General features: G+C 35.2%; 2 protein-coding genes across 3 annotated transcripts in view; one reads left to right on the top strand and one right to left on the bottom strand.

Annotated features, from left to right (window-relative positions):
- Positions 1–13,694, top strand: part of LOC128183150 (MAM and LDL-receptor class A domain-containing protein 2-like) — a 30,419-nt gene extending 16,725 nt beyond the window's left edge. Inside the window, exons 16-23 of the mRNA XM_052852043.1 lie at positions 2,154–2,265; positions 9,156–9,349; positions 9,944–10,016; positions 11,303–11,425; positions 11,732–11,817; positions 12,425–12,554; positions 12,912–13,096; positions 13,363–13,694. Coding sequence (XP_052708003.1) covers positions 2,154–2,265; positions 9,156–9,349; positions 9,944–10,016; positions 11,303–11,425; positions 11,732–11,817; positions 12,425–12,554; positions 12,912–13,096; positions 13,363–13,446 — 987 coding nt within the window. The 3' untranslated portion in view covers positions 13,447–13,694. The remainder of the gene's footprint in view (positions 1–2,153; positions 2,266–9,155; positions 9,350–9,943; positions 10,017–11,302; positions 11,426–11,731; positions 11,818–12,424; positions 12,555–12,911; positions 13,097–13,362) is intronic.
- Positions 13,695–18,650: 4,956 nt separating this feature from the next.
- On the bottom strand, positions 18,651–22,061 carry LOC128183201 (alpha-1,6-mannosyl-glycoprotein 4-beta-N-acetylglucosaminyltransferase-like). 2 transcript variants are annotated; one of them, XM_052852118.1, is made up of 5 exons: positions 21,933–22,061; positions 21,368–21,481; positions 20,929–21,086; positions 20,598–20,727; positions 18,651–20,070 (listed from the first exon to the last, which is right to left on the bottom strand). In XM_052852118.1, exons 2-5 carry the CDS (start codon positions 21,471–21,473, stop codon positions 18,905–18,907), a joined length of 1,560 nt encoding a protein of 519 aa, XP_052708078.1. In that variant the 5' UTR covers positions 21,474–21,481; positions 21,933–22,061; the 3' UTR covers positions 18,651–18,904. The 2 variants fall into 2 exon arrangements, with proteins under 2 accessions (XP_052708078.1, XP_052708087.1); XM_052852127.1 differs by lacking the exons at positions 21,368–21,481; positions 21,933–22,061 and having other exon boundaries at positions 20,902–21,069.
- Positions 22,062–24,705: the final 2,644 nt, after the last annotated feature.

Here is a 24,705-nt window from a genome sequence, read left to right on the forward strand (position 1 = left end):
TATTTATAAATAAGTTTCCTTGAAAAACAATGCTTCTGAATTCATTACAGCGAATTTATCGATTATTTCCGAGAACTAAGTCTTGTCAGCGGTGATGATTTGTGCTAAGGTCCAAACACTGTTTCACTTTCGGTTTGCCAGAGTAACTGCATAGGAGAGTTGATTAAAATGAACTCCCAATAATAGGATATGCAAGCATGAAGTGTGCTTTAAGATTTGCCTTAAGATTTTTTTTTTAAAGATAGTTCAGTGAAACGGAAGTGATAGATCTTATGATTGTCATAATTCAGATCTTATGACAATTTTAAGGTATGTCTTAGGGATGGGGTCGATTACTTTCAAAAGTAATCAATTAAATTACAATTACTTTGGCTTTTAAAAGCAATCGATTACAGGCTAATTACATCCATTTTTAAAAGTAATCAATTACATTAGATTACTTTTCCTCATTGTAATCATGATTACTTCTGATTACTTTAGATTACATTATTTGTTTTTCAGTTTTTTCATAGTTTAAATGTTTCATTTAAAAAACACATTTTTTGACAGGACTCTTTTTTCTGGTATCAATGTTTGTTGCATTATTTACTATTTGAAGTAGTTTTTGCATTCCCTGATATGTATGCAGAACAGTATCTACATTTGGATTTCACAATACCTGATGATGGTTGATCATCAGAAAACTCAAAATGTTGTACAGCAGACATCTTTCTCTAAACAAAGTCCGACCCTTTAAATAATTTTCCCAATTAAATAAGCACAGTATGTGAACTGTTTTCTAATGCGCCTAAAAGCAAGGACTGTCATTGTATCGTGACTGGACATGAATTTAAACATGCCCAAGGGCAATAAAGGAATACTGGCCATATATTAATGATATGCAAGGACCCTCAGATAGTGTAGATTCTAAATTGTTAAAATATTGACCCCCAAACTAATTCTGGGGTCTCAAGAGGGTTGCAATGTTTAACATAAGAATCATTATATATGAAGATTGTTTAAAAATCATCTTTTCAAGAACTACTATGCTACAGTAAGTAATATTACTATGCAAACATCCTAAGATTGTGTAGATTCTATACTGTTAAAACCATGACATCCCCCGGCCAATACTTGGGCCCCAGAAGGGGTTCAAAGTCCATCGTAGAAATTTATAGGAAATACTAGTATCTTTTAAAACTTTATTTTAAAGAACTACACATGCAGCTTCAATTTGTGAAATGAATTTTAGAAGCCTTGTCAAATAGAATAGATTTTAAATTGTTAAAACCATAACCCCAGGCCAAAACTTGGGCACCAGGAGCGGTTCTAAGTTCAAACTTCAAATATATAGGGATAGTGTTTAAAAATCTTCTACTCAAGAATAACAATGCTATAGTGTGTGAGAGATTACTATGCAAGTACCCTAAAATAGTGTCAATTTCAAATTATTAATAATGTCACTCTTGGGCCAATACTTGGGCCTCATTCTGGGTTCAAATTTCAACATAGAAGTATATAGGAAAAATGTTTAAAAATCTCTTTCTCCAGAAATACAGTGCTACGTTTAGTTATTTTACTATGTTAGCATCTTCATATCTTTATGTATCCTCATATCATTGTAATAGTGACATTCTTTTTACTTTTTATTATGATTTTATTGTTTATAGCTCATATCATAATTTTGTAATCTTTGATACTTTGAGGGCTAGGATAATACGATTGGTCAGTTCATGTATTTTAAGATAGATCTAGGATATGATGTCCAAAATGTAGGCTTCTTTTTATATATTGGTAAATGTATTGTCAATTCTTTGAATTAATGAGAGTTTTACAATATTTTTAAAGAGGTACATATTTAAATTTTCTATTATATTATTTTAAGTTTTCAAATACAAATGTAGAATGATAAAAAGACCTGTTGTTCAGATGAGCGATGTGGCCCATGGGCCCTTGTGTCTTGTTTTGTTCTCTAGTTTTTTCACAAAATGCGAAGCTATAGCATGTATCCTTAACATTTATTTATTACTTCTTTAATCATTTCTTTTTTGTTACCATAAGTGGTTCAAAGTATTAAATCAAACACATTAAATATAAATTGATATTTATAACTGGAACAACTTTTAACTTTTTTGATTTTTTATATATTTTAAGCATGTTGAATTTTTCTTTAGGAATATAATGGAAACTATGGTCTAGACCCAGCATTGGTGTTAAGACCATTGATGTCCGGACGTTATTACTATAACTGGCAGTCGTTTTTAGTTACGACAGCTGATTTTGAACGTAAGTGAGACTTTCTTTTAAAAACCCACAGACATGTTTTCAAAGAGACATATTCCTTACAATACATTAATGAACATTCTTACTTAAAAAATAAGACCAAAAACACATCGAAAACTTCGCCACACTATTATTCTCATGCGAGAATACCGTATACCGTATGACAGGACTGAAATTGACACACCCTGTTTATCGATTGGTTGAAACCTACATAGACCTAAGAAAAATCACAGACTGCACGAAATAATCATGATGATGTCAGACTTAAAGTCTCACAGGAGACAATTTTGTTGTTTCTTTAAGCTAACGTTCTTGTGTACATTTACAGTAATTTAGTGAATGTCACTAACTTTTCATAATCCAGTTGATAAAAAATTAAAAGCAAAATGCTATTATAAACAATAAAATGCTTTCATTGATGATTCATTCGGGTTATGAAGGTAACGATCAGTGCAGGAAATTTTACATAACCCGCTTAAGGACGTTGGATCCTGCGATCAAAAGTCTCTAAGTTTTTTTCTAAAGTATTTTTTTAATATCTACACATATATCTAAACCAAAATTCTAAACAAAATGTTGGGGTCTATATGCTCCTTTCGGTGCTACGGTGTATTTAATATGACCTTTCTGCACTGAAAGTGCAAATTACACATAAAACGCTTTTCCCTCTATAATTTTTTATCGAAACGAACCATGGTATCGTATACAAATTTACATTAATTGAACAGTCATAATACGCGATAGCAATGATACATGTATTTTGCCTGACCATCAGTGATCTTGCTATTTATGCAGTTGCACCAGTGTTCCAACAGAACGTAATCCCAGAGCTTTGCTTGTTTGCTATTATTGAATACAGAACAAGATATGCAACAGTTCACAATTTATTATTTGCCAACACAGAATCAATACACAGATGAGTGACTATGTCAAAACACAAACATGTTAACCACAAAGTCCATGGGTATTGGCGAAAGGCCACACTGTCCTTGCTCGGCTATGGAAAGGTCTGGGGGTCCACCGAAATACCAACACGCAAAAAGGTGCACAACGGGCAAGACGGGGGCCTTGTGTTGATCACAAGTGCCAGAGATGTCCCATGCTTGATGAATGACATGTGGACGGGGATGACTCGGGACATGACTGTTTACCCTGTTTTCCGGTGATTGCTCCCTGGTATATACTCGTACTTGCTAACCTTGAGTACACCAGGTGAGCCTCCCCCCCTTTGTTAGGAGGTGGAGGGGGTCCCAAGTATGGCGTGATACTTGTGAACCCCAATCATTAGCACATGGGATGCCGATTTCCCAACACATGTATACCAGCCCTCCGCCTAATTGACAGATGGGGGAAAACGCACGGGCCAGACATGTCCCGAAAAGACCTCCCATTAGGTCCCCCAGGACCCGCCACGAACATTGATATGATGTTCTCCATTACCCAAAGAATAACAGTCCTACACGCAGTCACATGTACCCAAAACAAGAAAAGAAAAACAATTTCACCTCCCTCCTGTAAGATTGATAGTCAAACAAAAATGTCTTACGAGAATTCCCTGGCAGTGTTTGATAAGAATGCTAACAAGCCCCCCTCCAAATTTTTGAGGTACAATTCATTTCCTGTTCGAGACAGGTGTGTGCCGTCATGTCTAAATAATTGCGTAAACTTTGCTAGGATGTTTCGGTGTGAAATAACCATCCCTCCCAAATCTAATACAATTGATCGAACTTTCCTATTGATTGTTTTTCTTTTCTTTTCAATTTTTTTTCCCGAATTAAGTGGCGCCCCATGCCAGTAGAGGCGAGGGAGAATAGCTGACCATACCAATGTGGTTTCAGGCATTAGCGCATTGTATCTTAAAAGAGCACACTCAATTTCCTTGATAAGTTTTTTACTGGTCAAACCTTGTGTGGTTAGGTCGTTGGAACCAAGATGGACGACTAAAAGTTCTGTGGGTGGAGAGTTTTTTAACAATTGCAGAATATGGGGATCGAGTTGGTGCCACTGCAGTCCCCTTATTGTATGCCATTTAACTCTGGCGGAAAGGTTAAGGTTCCTGCCACCAGGTTGGGTGGCTGCCAGTTCTCCGGCCCAGAAAGGGATTGATGATCCAACTATCCAAATGTTTTTCAGGGTGCCTGAAAAACTTTGCTTGGATTAGTGGAAGCTAATAATTTTTTAGATGCAATAAAGGTAATAAATCCCACCCTATACCTACAATCTAACATAAGAGGAAAAAACTTGCGACCTCCACCTGCCTGAGGTTTTGATTATTTGATCTGGGACCCCCTGTGCTGCCATATCAGTTGCTCTCCCAATTCTGAAACTATGCGTACTGAAGTGCCCTTGGTGACTTATGGTGGAGAGCGCTTTCTGAAGAACTGCGTTAAATTGGTATCTTGTGAGTGGCTTGGAGTCGGCGTGGATGAAAAAAGGAGCAGTAGGGGCTGAATGGGGGCGAATGTTACTGTAATTTAAGATGGCCTGAATAGGACACAAGGCCTTCTCAGACTCTCTAGAAATGATTAGTGTGGAAGATTTGCCTGTTTGGTCTGTCTTAGAGTGAGGTATAGTGAGCCTCAAATTGGACTGGTGACTATGAACTGTTACGTTTTGAAGTTTTAAACAATGAGTGGATGGTGATTTGTTAGTGGTTGTGAATTCCCCTACCCTAAGTAGGCCAAAATAAGCCAATGAAAAGGCGGCGGTGAATAGCGTGGCCTCGTATTGTGAGGAACAGACGGTTGGGAGGGATGAAATTAATTGTCTCAGGAGGGGACGAGTGATTGGACCTCGGGTGTCGACTGTCTTGCCCTTGCTGCGTTTCAGGCCTTCGATTGCTTTGGATACAAGAAAAGACTTTGTAGTGTCGTGTTGTGCCTTAAGTTTATGATTGAATGAAAGGGCACGTACGTAGAGTTCTACTGTCTTAGCTGAGTATTTTTGAATTGACAAGTATGCAATGAATTTGAGTAAGGTATCAGTAGGTATGGGCAAGATGTCTGGCAGGTTATAGAGATCAAGGAAAAAATTATATTTTTTGTGAGCTGTACTATAGGCTAGTTTGGAGTTGTGTGACAGTGATGACTGAATTAATCGTTTCGATTCGGTGACCAAACATTCCAGATCTGGCTGGGAAGTTGAGTGGGCTTGGGATCTGCGTCTGGTGCCAGCTGTTGGAATTTTTTCCACTGTGAACGAGAAATGCAATCAGCTATAGAGTTTTGTTTAGAGGGAATATGTTGTGCTCTAACAGTGATGTTACACTTGAGTGTTACGAGGACCAGTTCACGCACTATTGCCATAACTCTCTTGGATTTGGATGTGGAGTTGTTAAGGACATGTACAACAGCCATGTTGTCAATGTGGAAAAGAATACGTTTGTTAGACAAGGAATTGCGCCAGGTCAATATTGCCACATAGACTGGGAACAATTCCAGAAATGTCATGTCATAGATGACATCAGTTTGTAGCCATTTTTCTGGCCATTTGGCATGAGCCCAGCTTCCCGAAAAGAAAATTCCGAAACCCCCGTTCTCCCCCCCCCCTGCGCTGTCAGTGAATAGCTGTAAAAAGGTATCTGACGACCAAATGTTATTTGAGATCACTGTAATCCCATTGTAGTTTGCTAGAAACTGCTGCCATACTTGGAGGTCATGTTTCATTTCTGCTGTCACTCTAATTCGATGATGTTGTTTTTTAATGCCCATGGTGGCATCAATCAGCCTTCTGCAAAATGCTCTCCCAGGTGCTACTACTTGACATGCAAAATTGAGCAGGGCAATGAGAGATTGAAGAAATTTGAGGGTGACTTTCTGATGTTGGATGGCGGTTTGGATTGTCGCTAAGAGGAGACTCAGCTTGTCTTGAGGGAGTTTCATTGACATGACAGTTGTGTTAAATTCTATTCCGAGATATGTGATAATTGTGGCTGGGTTTGTAGTTTTGTCTTGTGCAATGGGAACCCCCAAGTCTTGGCATATGTTCTGAAAAATGACTAAAGTGTTTTGGCACTGGTGAGAATTGGCTTTGCCGGCAAAGAGAAAATCATCGAGATAGTGTAAAATGTTTGGATTGCGAGATGTGTTTTGAGTTAACCAGTGTAGTGCTGTGGCAAATTTTTCCCAGAGAGCACAACTAATTGAGGCACCAAAGGGCAGCATTTTGTCGAAATAGAAACTGCCTTGAAATTGGAAACCTAGCAAATCAAAGTCAGATATTGCAACTGGTAATAATCTAAAGGCTGACTTGATGTCAGATTTTGCTAATAAAGTGTTCTGACCTAACGAAGCTATCATGGCAGCTGCGTCATCAATGGAGGAGTAATGAACTGAACATGCTATTGGATCTAAGTAGAAGTTAATCGAGTCCTGATCTGGGTAAGATAGATGGTGTATGAGTCTGTAATCTCCATCTTTCTTTGGTACCAGGCCTATTGGCGATATTTGGAGTGTTGGAAAAGGGGGTTGTTTGAAAGGACCCCCGATTCTTTGTAGTGAAAATCTTGCTGATTTTTTGGTTAATGATTGTTGGATGCTGCTTAGCACTTTGTAGATTGTTTGCACGTCTTGGTATTCTTGGGCCCGTGTATTGTAGTTGAAAACCATGTTGAAACCCATTGAGCAGAAATTGTTTGTGTTTATAATTTTTTAAATGGTGTTTAAGGCGAGGAAGTTTAATTGGAGTATGACCCAGTGTAAATAGTGATGTGTTGGCTTGTGTACCATGACTAGTATTTGGACTGTTGTTTCCTGCAGTTGATTGCTGCATGGGTTCCGCCACAGAGCTTGCAGCTGTGTTTAAACCTGCAATTTGGGTAAAAACGACATTGTTTACCACTGTTGTACAAGTTGCAGTAATAGTTATTGCTTGGTGTATTTAGCCGAGGTTGGTGTTTGATAGTAGGGTTGTATGCATTGTGAGGCTGGTCGGGATTGAAAGGTGTCTTGTTGTTATTGACAAACAGCAGCCATAATTCAGTGTTGATTTGACCCCATGAACTGTGGGGGTCTGACGCTTTCCTCAGTCTAAATTGTTCGTCATACTTATACCAACCAGAGGATTTAGATGCAGCAATGCGGATATCCCGCATGTATTTCAACATTTCCTGTGCTCTGGTGCGGTATTTCTCCAGCATAATGCTAGAAAAAATTATAAAGGCAGTTGTCCATTTTTCAATAGAAAGGAAGGAATTGGTCTTTTGCTTAACCAGGCACATTTTACCATCCCTGATTTGCAATTCCCCTTTAGACTCAATTTCATTGTCAAGTTCTATTGCAGACTTGAGGAGAAGTGCTAGATCGATGAATTTCCCCTCCCAAATTTTTTGCTTAAGTTTTAGGGGGATGTGGCCGCCAAGTGAGTCAAATGTAGTTACAGTTTGAACTGGTTGATAATCACTTATGTCAAAAAGATTAAAATCTGATTCCTCAATAATTGAGGGGATGTTAAAAGACTCACCAGCCTGCTGTGTTGGTTGCTGACTCTCTTCTATCATCTGTGTGGGCATGATGGATGCTGACACATTGACCGTATCTGAAGACGTTGCTGCTTCGTCAGGTTGAACTGTCCTTCGCCTCCCTCTTCCCCTAGCAGGTGAGGTCCTCTGCCTCTGGACTTGTTTGTTGGACAATTTGGACTGTCTCAAGCGGACGGGTGGCATGATGATTACGGATTTTTTTTTTCAGATTTTTTCAGAGGTGGATTTTAACAAGGGCTTTACTTTGGCGGGAACAAGAAAGAGGAAGTTGAGGAATTTGATAGTTTGTACCAAGAATTACCTTTACTTCCTGTGCATGTTTGGTAGTTGATACCAAGTTTATTCACCTTGTGATAGCTTGTACAATTGTATTTAACACCGTTATATGTGTTGTTTACCAATATTCCGTCAATTAAGTTTGATTATTTGTATATTGCATAAAATAATCATTATTATTTAGAATTAATAAAATTAAAATTTTCATAATGAAAAAATTTGCAATTTCTTCATCTTATTGATATTTTGACCTTTTTGCACTGGAAAAAATCTATTTTTATTCATAAACGTTTTTAACATGCAATTAAATAATTTAAAAGTCTCAAACTTTTACTCAAATTATGACAGACTTGTCAAAAGAAACTTAAATTTTCAGAAAATAAAACCAAAAGTATGGGTCTATAATGTAAATTTTGAGATATGGCATGAAATAAGCTAATTTTAGGGGAAAATTGGAGTTAATTGTTTCTTTACTTTTATGAAAGATCACTTAAACATGACAATATATGTCGATAGAAATATTAAAATATTGTTGAAATATGTTTTTTGAAACAATACGAAGATATCCCAAAGTATAAACTATCTGAAAATTTGGTCTGCACGGAAAATAAGAAAGCTAGAATTACGGTACTCTAAAACAACTGAGTTATGAAAAATGTTCATTTTCTTCTTAAAAACACTCCGCCACAAAATATAGTCCCTTACTACACTCTCTAAATATGGAATTTTTTCTTCACTATTTTATTCAGTGGAGTTTATTTGGCATTGTAAAAAAGGAATTTACAAGTAGAATTCATATATGACACTGAATTTCCAGACTAGAGGTGACACAAAATGGCTACCCAAAATCAGAGGATCGAACCTCTTTAAGCGGGTTATGTATTTTTTCTGCAATGTCGCTACGTTCATATCCCAAATGAATCACCAAAAAAGCATTTTGTTTTTTAAATGACCGCAGTTTCATAACAAACATATAAAGTAGATGATATTTAGATGTTATACTTTAATTAGTTATAAAACTGATTTTTAAGAATATTTGTATTTCTATAAAGGCATAACTTCAAAATGAAGACACTTTATGAAAATGAGGAAAATATTTTTTTCACAGAATATATGACTTTAAAAATATCTTTGACAGCAAATGACAGGTGCCTTAGTTTCAAGTATATTTTCCCCACGAACGACCCAACGACATCGTTGCCGTCAAGGGTCTATGTGTACATGGAAGGCGATGGGCTAAGCAAGATAAAACTCGCAGAACTGACCACAGAGAGTGCCACAGATGTATGGCAAACTAAGGAGGTCCAAATCAACTCCGTGAATAATCTGAAGGTCAGTAAAGAAGCACTGTTCCTGTTGCTCACATATGTTTATAAAACTGAAGGGAATTTAGATATCATTCAATTATGGTGGCTGGATGGTCACTGAATTGACCATCAGGCCTGACTTAAAGCTTTTTGGCCTTAAACTTCCATCTACACAAGAAAAGTCTAAAATGTAAATATTTAAAATTTTGAATATTTTTCAAGATACTAGCTAATATATTAGCCATAAACTATCATCTAGGGGGAAAATATCTGAATATTTTGGGGCTGAATATTTTGAATATTTTTCTATACCTTTATAGAGAGCTCTTCATCTAAAGACAAATGTTATAGTGTAAAAATGGCCATAACCATTAAGTCCTCTGTCATGTAAATTTTGAATTTGCTTGGTGTGTGTAAATACAAAATTTACAACATGAATTTTTACCCACCTATAAACACAAAAATTACAACATGACATCTCTCTAGTTAAGACTATGTCTTTTTTACGAACGCTGGCGAATCGCCACTTCAAGGTCTCATTTATATGTTCCAGTATATCACAGACAACTTAACACTAGACCTAAAGATGTATCTTTTAACAATATGATCGGTTTTTTAGTTGACAATTGAGGGTGTTCTCGGTAAACAGAGGGTTGCTCTTGATGAGATCATGATCAAACCAGGCAGTTGTGGTAAGTTATGCAAGAACAGAGAGAGAGAGAGAGAGAGAGAGAGAGAGAGAGAGAGAGAGAGAGAGAAAACAATTTATTTGTAAAACAGGAAATGTCATAAGATTTCAATTAAGATTGAGAGTTATATAGAGAGTTTTATTACCTAATCAAAGGGATTTTGTTGTTTTATTACAAATTAAATATTTGCGTCAATTTTGATTTTTGAACTGCCGGTCAATAGACTGCGATTTATTAGACCGCCGGTCAATAGACTGCGATCAATTGGACCGGCAACGTATTTCAGAACGCGGGTATATTAATGTTACATCCTTTCGATAGTTCTCAGGGAATGTATATTTCTTTACATAGACGCTGTTTTCAATACTTAGTGAAACCAAATTCAATGTTATCAAAAATGGAGTATCATATTATATAAATAGTGCCTGTTTGGGAGGGTAACAGTTGAAATTGACACCCCGAGAAAACCATTGTCAACCGACGCGAAGCGGAGGTTGACAATGGTTTTCGAGGGGTGTCAATTTCAACTGTTATCCTCCCAAACAGGCACTATTTATTTTGTTATACTGAATGTCTTTTTTAAAATTTTTAAGAAAATTTAACTGCTATTACATAGGAATAACGTGAATTCTACAGCGAACCGTACGCGCATAATTTTCGCGCATGTAACATTTTTTAATATTACCCGTTGCCAAGTGCGTTGCTAACGCTGAGGGTAATAGTAAATATTATTAACTGCGTCTTAACCAATCATATTTCAGTATTTAACATGAAAGTATAACAAAATCTAAAGCTTTATATAAAGTAAAAGACTTAAGTAAAAAATCTAATTGGTTGAAGACTCTCCCTTCTTTGTGTAAACTAATATTAAATAGAGATGTTGTAATGCATGCAACAGGTTTTGTGCATGTAAAAGATGAAAAAAAAGATCTGAGTATATAACATAATGGCACGAAAACCATCTGCAATATGCAAATTGTAAACCCCGAAAGCTAAAAAAGGAATTAGGTAATAAAACAACTATTTAATGCTTGAACAGTCAATAGACCAGAATTTTTTCCCTTGGTGGCCTCGGGCAATAGATCGTACTGAGCTGTTCCCTGCACCTCGGGAAAAATATTCTGGTCTATTGACCGTTCAAGCATTAAATAATTGTATAATATATATATATATAGAGAGAGAACAATTTTTGTAAACAGGAAATATCATTAAATTTGAATTAAGGTCATCATTTTTAGTTCCCCCAATTCACTCATACATGCAATGCTTTTTTGTTGGTTTTTTGCCAGGAACTTTGTTACCATGCGTTGACTCAAATCCATGTCAAAATGGCGGCACCTGTGTGCCAGTAGGAACTACCGCCACGTGTGTATGCAACACCTGCATGTATACAGGAAGGTTCTGTCAAACAGGTGAAAAAGAATGAGAGAACGATATCCTTCTTTTGCAATCCGCTTTAATACATGTCTTTTCATTGACTTATAAAAAAATGCTTCAAGTATATACGCGATTATCATCATGTACATAATAGTCATTCAGGATTAAAAGATGTGTGTTCTGCCGAAATTGATTTTTCATCAGCAGTTTTTGTTAAATTTAATGTTAACATTTATACACATAGATCGGATATCAATATTTACATAAAATGAAGAGAGATTTTATTTATACGAAACATTAAAAAAAGCATGATGAAAAGCGCCTTCCTGAATTTCTTTTAGCTGTAGGCCATGTCTGCACGTTTGAGAGTTCGAGCTGCTTTCTGGTGGACTCCGCCAATGATAATTTCGATTGGACAAGACAGCAGGTAAAAAATCTAAAAAATGAATCTATTTACCTTTTCGTGCAATGATCGCTTCGTTCGTATCGCCCGTATGAACAATCAAAGAGATCTTATCATTGTTTATATTAAGATTTCTCTGTAAGTTATCGTTGTTTTCGATCAATGTTTTACATGAAAGGGACAGCCAATTCTTCCGTATATGGCAATTAATACAATGAAAAGGAAATCTGCGTTTTCTCTGTTGCTAAATTTGCTAAAAAAAAAAAATAAAAGCACGAATATAATCTTCTCAAAGTAAACTTCAAAACTACTAGACGCCATCAAAGAATGTAAATTTATGAATAAATTCATACACGTGTGTACAAATTGTTGAAATTTGGTTAGGTTTTGTCAGTAGTGAAATAAAACACAATAATTTTTCTTTAAAAAAAAAAATAGAGGAGAAATCTCCCAAATGATACGTTGTCTCGGTCATTTATATATCAATTTCACCATCAGTATCGTATGCAGCAAAATTATGTTACAAAACATATATGGAAGTCAAAGAAATGGAGTTAAGAGCTAAACTGTTATTTTGTTGTAAAATAACAAAAATGATTGTGATTTCATTGATAATTTCGTTATTTATTAGTATGGTACACCATCTAAATACACTGGGCCTGCCGGTGCCTATGAGGGACAATACTATCTATACACAGAAGGATCATATCCCAGAGTACAAGGGGACAAAGCCATCCTGGAGAGCAACCTAGTTTTTGAAGGTAAATATTTTTTTTCTATTTAAATGCCCCTTTACTTTTCAATACAATTGCTTTTCTCGTTTCCTTAAGTAAAATAGAAGAAATACACAACTCTTGTTTTATATTTAAGTAGTGAGGAATGTAAATTATTGTTTTAGTCAATGAGTATGTTACATAAACGGAACAGCCAATTCTTCCATTTATAGAAGTTACTATTATAACTGTAATAGGAAGTCTGGCGTCAGTCCGTACATTTCATGCCTTTTATGTCATCCATCACGAAATAATAAATGCCCATCAAACATCAGAACATTACCGAGATGAGTTAAGCTTCATGAGGCACCGTTTAACTATACCAACATCTTTGTTGAATTAAAGCTAAAACCTACTGCTTGAAAATGCAATATTACATGCGAGACGAACGGCCTACCAGCATGGGGTCACTGTACGTCAAAACAAAGCAAGGATCCAACCCCGCCGTTACCAGATTCCAAAAGTCCGGACACCAAGGATCTGATTGGAAAAGCCTGCAACTCAATCTGAGCTTAGATTCGCAAACAAAAGTGAGTGGTGTTGTTTACGTTACAGATAATCATCTCTAGAACCATTTCAGATCAGTTTCAGATTGAAAGTATAGGCAAACAACAGAAATTCATAAAATAGATATAAAAAAAACTGGTACACAAATGATCTATGATATCTTCTGCAAACACCAGAGTGTATATATATTATCTTACCTAAAGATTTATAAGCAATTAAAAATTTTTTTTATTTGAACATCATTTTATTTGTTAATTGTTCACTGTAAAGTTATGTTTATTTTTATTAGATTATCATAGAGAGTGTTCGGGGAGCGAGTTGGGCCAGTGATATCGCCATTGATGACGTCAGATTGAGTGGTTGTCCTTGTTAATTACTGCATTGCATGCAGCCGTTGTGAATTGCACACTCTCTCCTACGCAAACTAGGCCATTTCCAAGTATCAGATGAAACGCTACAAACCTACAAACCTTTCTGTTTGATAGGAAATAATGAATGTTTTTTCTTACTTATGTTGATGATTGGTATCAATATTTGTTCTAACTATTGATCATTTTTATAGATTTAATTATATACATTTCTTCTTTGTTTTTTCCTTTCTATTCATAATAAAGTAAAAATTAAAAAAATTCGTTTTCGTGTTGTAACTTCAAAATTGGGATTAGATACAAGTATGTAATGGTAATATGCAGATGGCAAAGCGAAATCATTATGTATATATCGCGGATTTGATTCCTAAAGTATGCAAGATCGGACTCTAAGGTCGTCAGTCTCCCCTGTTTACATCTAAACTTAGGCTTACCTATGAGCGGACGTAAACTTTCAAATATATTGATGCAATGTTAATTATTTTCCAAAGATGTATTTAATGATAATTTTTAGATTTTGTCAGTTGTCCCATTCCTCTTTCCATCTCTCAATTTTTTTATTTTACTTTCTCTCACTCTAAATCCTTTTCTCTCTGTTCTTACATAATACAAAACCTGCTATTTATCTATCTCTTTCTGTCTGTCTGTCAGTCTGTCTCTCTCTTTCTCCATTTTCCTTTACGTTCCTACAAAATCCTATTTGTATTGTAAGCTGTATAATTCGCTTAAAACTTAACGAATGACACTCAAATTTTGGTTGCCTATCAAAATTGCTTTACTGAAGCATTGTAAACATTAAAATCGGAAAAATAATTTTTGACCAAAATCGTGACCACGCCCTTTTCATGTGTATAATGTTTAAAGTCATCTACTGACACAGAATAAAAACTAACTGCATGTTTATAAAAAAAAAACAAAAAACCTTTAAGCTGTCATCTTTGATAATATTTCATGTCATCTACATGTAAGGCAAGGGTTAAGGCTAGTAGGGGATATATATATTTGACTTATTGTTTTATTCTGCTCAGGAATTTCAATGAAAGAAATGAGTAAAATGACATTTAGAAAAGGGAAAGAGAATGAAGCCATCTATCAAAGTTAAAATACTGTGAAATCATTTGGAAAGAGTTCAAGGGGAGGGTTGTAACAGTAAATGGTGTTATCTTCCATTGACTATTCATTTAAACAATAAAATGCTTTCTTTGGTGATTCATTCGGGATATGAAGGTAGCGACATTGCAGAAAAAAAATACATAACCCGCGTCAGCCTAATTGTCTCCTGTAAGACTTTGAGTCTGACATCATTATGATTATTTCGTGCAGTCCGTGATTTTTCTTAGGTCGCTGAAGGTTTCGACCAATCGATAAACTCGGCGTGTCAATTTCAGTCCTGTTACTTTCTTGTCAGTTTCAGCCGCTGTAGACTCCGACCAATCGATAAATTGGGCGTGTAGATTTTAGTCTGGCTGTTTCTATAGAGCTATGAATTAACTATAATTTTCCGTAAGAAATAGAGGAAATAATACTTGGTATATGTAAATATAATATTAAAAGTTTTGTTTTTTTTTACTCCGGAAGGAAACTTAATATAATGCATATATGAGACTCCTCGACAGGAGTGGTTATGGGCCATGGTACTCAGGTGACCGTTAAGGCCTATTGCCCTCTTGTTATTTTTTATGTCCAATAAAAGCCCTAAGTGTATAGATATTTTTACCGTTATTGAGGTATCTAGAGAACAATAGCGTAGAAGCCGCCCTTCATCTAATTTTTAGGGCTAAGTTGCTAAAGTTTCATGGTTGCAAATGTTCCTCAAAACATTATTCTTTAGGTAGTATTACTTATACTTACTACTTATAACTCGGTTATAGCGAAGTACGAGAGACAAATGGATTTACCTCATTATATCCGTAATTCGTTATATCCGTATGACGAATTCGTAATAATAACTTTAGCGAATTCACTGTATACATTTTTTTTCACCAGACTATTATTAACATTAATTGAGGCATTAAATAAATATTCATTACTTTGTGAATTACAATCACAATTCACAATTACTCAATTGTGAATTAAAAATTATTTATGAAAAAAAAAATCATTCAAACTATTATGATAAATAGTAGTGCAAACTGTTTTATCTGTAAAGAAATTCGTTATAAAAGTGTTCGTTTTAATTCACCTTTACGGGACTCAAAATGAGTTCGCTATAAATCCGTAAATTTGTTATATCCGAATTCATTAAAACCGTTAAAATTTACAAAGATTTGTTAGGATTTTACCGAAGACTCAAAAAACTTCGCTATATCCGAGAATTTGCTATTTCTGTGTTCGTACTAAACGAGTTTTACTGTACTATTTTTAAGTTAAGATTTAGTCAGATTTTAGAGTCTAGAATAATCATTTTTTTTTTATTAAGTTTTATATCTGGTTTTTTTTCATAAATCAAAAATCAAAAAATCAAAATTTATGCACATTTCTGATAAATGTGTAACTGATCTAAAAAGAAAACCCAACAACTTCCTATCTTGAAAACTGTAGGATGAGTTATCCGTACAATTTGGGCACGGTATAGAGATGGCGATGGATAGGGTATGTGCTATTGAAACTTACCAACGTTACACTTTGAAAAATTACGCACTTTGAAAACTTAGTTCAAAGTGCATTATATCGTCGATATCAACGCACTTTGAAAAAAAAATTGTTCAGGGTTTAGTCGAAATAATATATAATTTTAGATACAATAAATAATTGTTTTAACCTTGTGTATCTTAATGGGATATATTCTAGACCCCAATCCTTCTCAGCTAAGCTGATAAACAGTTTCTTGATTAGAATTTTTTTTTCCTTTTCTCATAAGCTTACGTTGTTTTACAATTTACAAAAAAAACAATTCGGGAGATTAGAATTATCCAAATATGACCTAAACTGCACCGTTTAGCAAATGCATTGGTGCATTGTGCTGTGCCAGAAAAAAAGTTATCTAATTCATTTATTGATGATAAAGATAATGTATAACATATTTCAACTGTCTTCAATTGCATGTGCTTATAAACAAACATGATGTGAAAAAAGGATACGTGAGTTATGGTTATTAAAAAACATAATAAACTTTTAGAAGATCAGTGCGAGATGAAAAACACGTTCTAATGCTTAACGTTTGGCAATGTATATGTAATTTTTTTTTTTATAATGAAGTGATTTACTTGATTAGAATTATAAAAGAGGGTCTCTGTTGAAACACTTATAGATCCTTTAACATACCATTGGAGAAATTATTGTTTGTCCAGCTCGTTTTTTTTTACAATATCAATGTACTTAATTTACAACAAAGCGTATTTCTTTTTCCGATTTTATACATTTGCTTTATGTTGCTGAATATCATATATTTTTTGGAAGGAAAAAGGAAGAGACGGGGACCTTCTATCTGTAATCAATGAAATGAAGTACTGGTTATTGACCTGTATCTTTGGTCAACCCACACCCCCACCCTTATCCCCGTTTCTAAAGACAGTAAATAAGATTCATAAATGTTAACAAATCATCATACTATAAACAATTTAGGAATTTAATTCCAGAATTTTGAATTATAATTTTTTTTTCAAAGTGCGTTAAGTGTCTCGATGCTAAAAAATGTTAATGTACATTCATAACGCACTTTGAATTTTTTTTCAAAGTGGGTTAACTGGGTCCAAAATTTAACGCACTTAAAAACTTTCAAAGTGCGTAATTTTTTTCAAAGTGCGTTGCAACATACCAACAACATCACAAGAGAAGCACTGCAATGGACACAAGAAGGGAAAAGAAAACCCGGTCGACCCTAGAAAAAGGAAAAAGAAATGATAGAACACAAATTTACATGGATAGAACTGGAGACGGTGGCTCAAGACAAGACAAGTGGAAAAGTCTAGAGTTTGCCCTATATGCCCCCGGGCATAGCAAGGACTTGGGGGGGGGGGGGGGGGGAGGGGGGTGTGATAAATGTACAATTGATCTGCAAAACAACAATTTCCTATCTTGAAAACTGTAGGATTGTTATCCGTACAATTGATGTACCTTTTGGCACCCGCCCTTCCACCCGCCTTTTTCACCATTTCGATAACCCGATTTTTTGTTTAGAAAACCCGGTTGAAAATCAAATTCCATGTAATGTGCACTTGTCTTATAAATGTACAATTGATCTGCGAATCAAAAACGTCATATTTTGAAAAACTGTTGGAGGAGTTATCCGTACAAAAGGTTTACCGCATTGGCAGCCGCTCGCTAGCCATTTTTACCATTTCAATAATCAAATTTTTTCTATGGAAAATCGGTTAAAAAGGTTAAACTTTGTTCAACGTGTTTTTAACAAAATAGATATGAGTACTTAACCTTGAAAACCTTGAAAATTGATGACGCTTTTTGACGTTATCTTTGTTTGTTTGGTTTTTTGTTGTTCTTTTTGCTTTTTTTTCTTTTCTTTCTTAACCTTATAAGCTTAAAATGAAATATGAAGAAAATCGGCTCTTGGAGTTTATTTCGTGTCTGACGAATGAAATATATCCAGAACACAAACAGTTAGGCATTTGCTATGTTCTTTACCTCCTGCACGCACTCTGATAGAGCCTCAGTGATTATTTGAATCAAAGTACTGAAAGTACTGTAGGCCAGACTCTTTTAGATAACGGTACATATTCCATTGCAATAAGACTAACTTTCAATTGACTTTATTAAGTAAATATTCCTTTTAATAAGTCATACATCAATTAACATCTAGTTTGGCCAGAATGTTTGTGGATTAAATCTGAATTTAATCAAAAGTAATATCCAGGAATAGTGCCTATACAAGGACGTTTTCTTCTGGGCCTGTGTACTGTAGGCTTAATATGGGCAATGCAAATAATGGTGAATTTTGTAAAGTGAATATAAAAACATGATATTTAAATTGGACAGAAACGCATTGCGCGAATATGATGGTCTGGAACAGGCGGTTCATTCAATCAAATTTTACATTTTGACCGCGGAAAACGAGTTTGAGACTTACAAGGACTTTGTCTTAATTCCAAACTAATCAAATTAATTTGTAATATTGATTATAGTTATACGCCCACCCTTAAATTCTCCCGCATAGATTTTCCTCTGATTCATTCCACTAATTCATGAACAAAAAATTTAATAACATTTACATTTTTGTTTGCCCAGACTCATGAAAAATTCAAACCCATGCGCATACTCTATTTTTATTTTATTTTAATATCATATTTTTATTAGCAAAAATAGTAAAACATTAACTGCACTCTTTACTAGATATTTTCTATTTTAATTTCAAATGAATTTTCTACATGTAAAACAATATTAATATAACCGTCATGACTCTGTGGTGATGTGCTAATACTCCGAGGCATCAGAACTAGCGGCAGGAATTCGGATAAACAGATATAGCCCCGATGCCATCGGTGATACCTTCAACTGTTTAGTTATGTGTCAACTCTGTGTCGTAACCCATATTTTTCTTATAATTATCATCTTAGATACGTTTTGTTGTGACTCTATGGAAATGCATTTTACACTGAACGGAATTACATATTCTTGGATCTCAGAGTCGAACTCCCCGTAATAGAACGAACCGACTGGCTGGTCGGGAATACATCGTTCGCCTATTTCCCCGCGACCATTTCCTATCTTCAAAAGGGCACGTTTTATAGCACCTGTCCTCCTAACAGGGTGGCCGGTAGATACTGTAATTCTACTGATGTTGATTGGCTTTGGGTAAACAATCCTGTAAAAGTCGTTGGCTCTTAAACTTTTGACTGCAAAAAATGACATGTCGTTGCTTGTTAGATATGCGTTCTCTGGCAAAGATCCAGGGATTGCTTCCATATTGGAGATTACGTCTGCCACTGGATTGTCGACCTTGATATCAAATTTGGTAAAGTCAATGGAGTCTTTAAAACTTTTATCGGTCCATGGCGCGAGTTTTCCTTGCAATGAGGATATTTTCCCAACATGCTGAAACAGACCTTTTTTATGAAATATGGGAGAGACTTGATTATGAAGAATTCTAAAATTCGTCAGCAAAAGATCGCACGGCAACACATTGTACATAGACAAAAGATAGCTAGCCAATCTTGGCAAGGTTTCAGAACGCAATAATTTCCCGATAAAACCCATCCGAGAAAATTCAAAAACAATCCAAGGAATAGCAATTTTTTGACTGATTAAGTTCCTAATATCGGCGTAAAAATCACTAGCCGCTATCACATCGTCTTCGATTTGCAGATAAAATTCAGAGACTTGCTTACTGTACCACATCAAATAAGCATAATCTATATTTTGTTTCGACCTCCATGCAACTCTGTCTTTGGAGTCCCCATTTAAGTTTGCGTTAATACCCAGATCTGGATAAATATTTCGGGGACTGTGAATCACTTGAAGAAAACCCGTGTTTATATGTTCCGAATATATTTCGCTTATTTGTTGACTCATCTCCAAGTTCCATGTTTTATTGAAATCCGACATGAAGATGACAATAGTAATGTTTTCTTTCTCGGTGTCTGAAGTCACTGCTATGATTGACGACACAGTGGAAGAGAGATACCGGTCCCCCTCGAGTTTCCGTCTTACCACAGGTATACCAATGGTCAGGTAGCCTGCAACACAAACAAGTGAATCTCGTAACTCCCAGATTATAAAATATAATAAATGTGATCGATATCTTCGTCGCATCTGTAATGCAATGTAGTTCATCGGACTATAATGACCTCGGCATTTAAACTTAAGCCACTGTGGAAGAGAAAATATTCTAAAATTTAAGTACTATTGCTCACTTAATATGGATAGAGAAAGAGGGGGCGACAGACAGACAGACAGACGAAGGATTTATAATACAGGTAATAATAATATGTACATGTATTATCATTCATCGGAATACTTTTTTCTGTGTAAAATTGTAAATATAAACAGGAATAAGTAAAATGTTTAATTTAATAGGTGTGTCATATGGGCTCTGAAGGTAGCGATCATTGCGATCAAGACTTGCTCCCTCCTACTCGCATTGGTGGCCAACAAAGAAAACATTTGATTGTCTAATCTAAAGCAGAACATACAAAAGGTGAAAGCTGACAAAAAGTTACTATGATGGAGCTTGGTAAGGCATATTGAACGAAGGAGAAATTACCGGTCTTTTTCTTGGGTCGCCCAAAAAGAACTGTGTTTTCTGACCACGCTGCTTTGCCCCTCGAGATAAATTTGTCCGGACCCTCAAGTAACATCGGCGTTAGGCTGTTCTTCTTTTGCTGTTTTATATGCTTCAATATGAAACATATAGGGTTTTGAAGGTAAGAAAATGGTTACTTATTACTATTTTTGAATTCAATCTAAGGTTTTGATTTTTTTTTTAGAAAAAAATTTTGTAGATGACCCAGATTAGCTAAACAATATCAATTATAAAAAAAAATTGTATATATGTGAATCGCAGTTACTTAATTTACAAAGGAAGAAGAAGATGCCTTTTCAATCAGTTTGTCTGTCGTCGATCTTTCTCGATTTGTTGTCGTCCTAATAGTTAACAATGATGACACGTGCCTTTCACGCTGGGCGACTGCAAGAGACTCGTATGCACGTTGTAGATCGAAAAAAGAGCTTTGTGGACATTTAGATCTAGTAACTGCAAATAAATCAAGTTGAAAGGTTAAACCAATGAAAAAATCTCATGGGTAAACATTTCTTATTTCAAACGACTTTACAAGAAAAGACATGGTTGATATATGTTCGAACCAGAAATTTTTCCCGAGGGGGGGGGGGGATAATTTTGTATTCCAGAGGAAGTCCAAGGCCTGTTTTAGATAATATAGTCCTGTGTAAATTTAATAAGTTTGAATTTCGGGGGGAGGGGGGTTGGACCTCCTCCAAACCCCCAACCCTTAGATCTGTACATGTGATACTTACAACTAAAGCTGGCTATCCACCGCACTAACATACAACACAAGACGGCAACACCCAGAACGGCGAGTGGACGCACCTTACTTTGACAGCATCGATTCCAGTACATCATGTCCAAAACTGAAAGAATATTGATATCTAAGCGCGGAAATCGAAATGTATACCTCTTTTGCGATGAATTGTCAAAATTAAAGTCACTTGGTTTTTAACGTAAAATATTTAAGGACAATTGCTAGCCCAAATACAAATACACATGTGTATACAGTAAATCTAGGTTACTTCGTTATATCCTTTTAGTTATATCTATATAAAGAAATCGTAAGTGGTAGACAGTTTTACAAAGTTGTATTATACGCGTTCTTTGCCATGACTACCGGAGAGTGTTCCATAAAGTTCTTAATAGAAAATGTAATTGGAAAGCTAAAAATTTTGATTTTTAACTTAATTTTATGTGGAAATAAAAAAATCGAAAAAAGCTTAACCCCCCCCCCCCCCCGTTCGTGTTTTCTACATAATTATCCAGTCTTATTTACATCTAAAAATTGACCACACTTTATGAATCAATTCTTACCTTGATATATGGACACTTACTTCCATGTACAAGCACTGGTTGTAAATCACAGTTCAATCATGCACCGTATTACGGTACAAATATTTTCAATTTTTAAATCCCAATCGAATTATCTTAAAATTTAAAAACACCGAGGTATTAAAAGATCTGTGAATGGAACTTCTTAATTTAACAAAGGTGGAATCACTTCTGCATGCAATGTTGCATGAAAGCCATGAACGAAGAAAACCTTGACTAACACATGTACATTTGTAATGCTAGTAAAGTTCTTAAAACTCGGCAAAAATCCGAAATCAAACAAATTATCTACTGTAAACGGGGATGTTTTAAAATGTTTCTACAAAATGTTTATATTGAAAACATGCATTACCCCATATGAAGCGCCCATTGGCTGACTATTATCTATTATTATAACATTTTACTGTCTGGTGTGTTTCGGCGGATTATGGTGCAGGAAGAGAATGCATGAACTGCGTTTTATGCAATCATTACATATGGAATAAAACAACGGAGAAAGTATATTATAATGTTTGTAACATTAAAGGCGATTTTTAAGAATAAATTTTAACTATGTTAACTCTTTATCCAAGGATGCTTTGTGTCAAATTTGGTTGAAATCGGTCCGGTGGTTCTAAAGAAGAAGTTGAAAATGTAGTTTAAAATGTAAAAAGTTTTCAGACAGACAGACTGGGGCAGACAGACGGACTTGATTTGAACATATTTTATTGTGTAAGTAACACAAAAGGATCGGAAACAAGTTCTTGCAACTTACAAGTTCCTCTCCTAATGATAATACATACAATATATACAATTGTCATAGTACATGTAATATTACATGTTACTTATAGTTATTGACTTTATAATAATTAAATTCATAGACATACATTTACAAAGTAATTGCAAATCTATAGTAGATAACGATAATGTACAGTAAAGAAAGCAAAAGCAAAAAAGAATTTAATTATTAAATCTTCCAGACTCATTAATGAACTTTTGAACTGCTGAAAAAATAAAGCAGTTTGTATTGTAAGACAAATTTTCACTACCCCAAAGAAGCAAATGTGAGTTAATTAAAATTGTTTCATCAAGCCTATTAAAAAGTAATTCAAAAAGATTGTTTCTTGCATTTACATAATTCTTGCATACAAAGAAAAAGTGATAAACATCCTCCTTTTGACCACAAATACAATTGGGTGATTCAATAATGTTTCTTCTATACAGATCATAATTCAAAATACAGTTGTGTCTCAACTTGGTATGTAAAATATTAATAGTGCGTTTACCAAATGAAAAATATTTTGGAGGTTGAGGAATACTTTCAGTAATGTTTTTCTTGAATATGTTGAGAGACGTTGCTTCCCTAACTTCTAATTTGAGAGAATTCCATTTCCGAATGGTGTCAGGTACAAAAGATTTTTTGTAAAGTTCTAATCTGCTGATTGGAACACTATAATTTTCGCTATTTCTTGTGTGATATATTGAGAAATTGTTTGTTACGGGAGGAATAATATTGCTCAAGTACTCAGGTACTTGATTTGTATGAATTTTAAACATGATTATTAATTTAGCCTTATTTCGTCGACTGACCAGAGATTCCCAGCCAGTTTCTGTGTAGAGAGAATCTGTAGATGCTAAAATGGGTAAACCAGTAACAATCCTTGCAGCACTTAATTGAACTTTTTCTAATCTCTCCATGTCAAACATATTGTTCTAGACGGACGGACAGATGCTGGACAAAAAGTGGTCAGAAAAGCTCAATTGAGCTTTCAGCTCAGGTGAGCTAGAAAAGAAAAAAAAACGAAAAAAAAACCAAAGTAATTTTGTGAAAACTTGACCTTAGGGGCTAGCTCTTCTCTAGATCTCGTAACCATTTTCATTTACCTTTATTTATTTATTTTGAAAACTAGACGGTAGAATATAGTAATTTTTCCATATAAGATAGATAATGTATAATTACTAATCACATATCAAAATTTCAGGAAAATCGCTATTCTAGTATTTTTTCAATTTGCATCAAAGTGCGGAAAATGGACATTTTTTACGTACTCCTGTAGTAAATGCATGTGCTTGTAGTTTGAAACGGCCCCTAAAATGAACCAGATTTAATTTCTTTCTACTGATTTTGAGAATTGCCGAATCGTGAAGAAAAAAAATAGAAAATCCCTCGACATATAACAGGGGAAATGTTACAACGTCAGTATAATTAAAATACCTCGTAAATCCACTCGTCTCCTCTGCGACACACTTTCATGTGAATGTAGCAGTGTAGCGGGACAAGCCAAGGGACAGAACTCATCAGTTTTACCGTGAAAAATGATGTAGAGTAATGCCACGTAATTGCAACGTCACAATTGATTACTTATTGTGACGTCACAATTGCCTCATCATCAATCAATAGCCTTAGCGATTGATACAGTCAAGTTGTGTATCGATATGGGGTTGTTGCAGAGTTGTTTTGCGAAGAACAACAAGGTGGGAGTGATGAAGGAGGAGGCGGAGGTGTACGAGAAGGTGCGCCGTACCATGGTCACTGAGGACGTGACGGAGAAGAAGGGTGGGCTGGCCTTCGGTCTGACGTTTGTCTCAGAGGAGGAGCCAAAGCTGCCACCGCGCAGATTGACTGAGCTCAAGAAAGAGGACTTCGAAAAATGGAGAGGTAAAGTATTTGATACAATCACATTTCATTAAAACAATAAAATGCTTTCTTTTGTGAATCATGCGGCATACGAAGGCAGCGACATTGCAAAAAAAAAAAAAATAGAAAAATACAAAA

The sequence above is a fragment of the Crassostrea angulata genome, chromosome 1, assembly GCF_025612915.1.
Source record: "Crassostrea angulata isolate pt1a10 chromosome 1, ASM2561291v2, whole genome shotgun sequence".
NCBI lineage: Eukaryota > Metazoa > Mollusca > Bivalvia > Ostreida > Ostreidae > Magallana > Magallana angulata.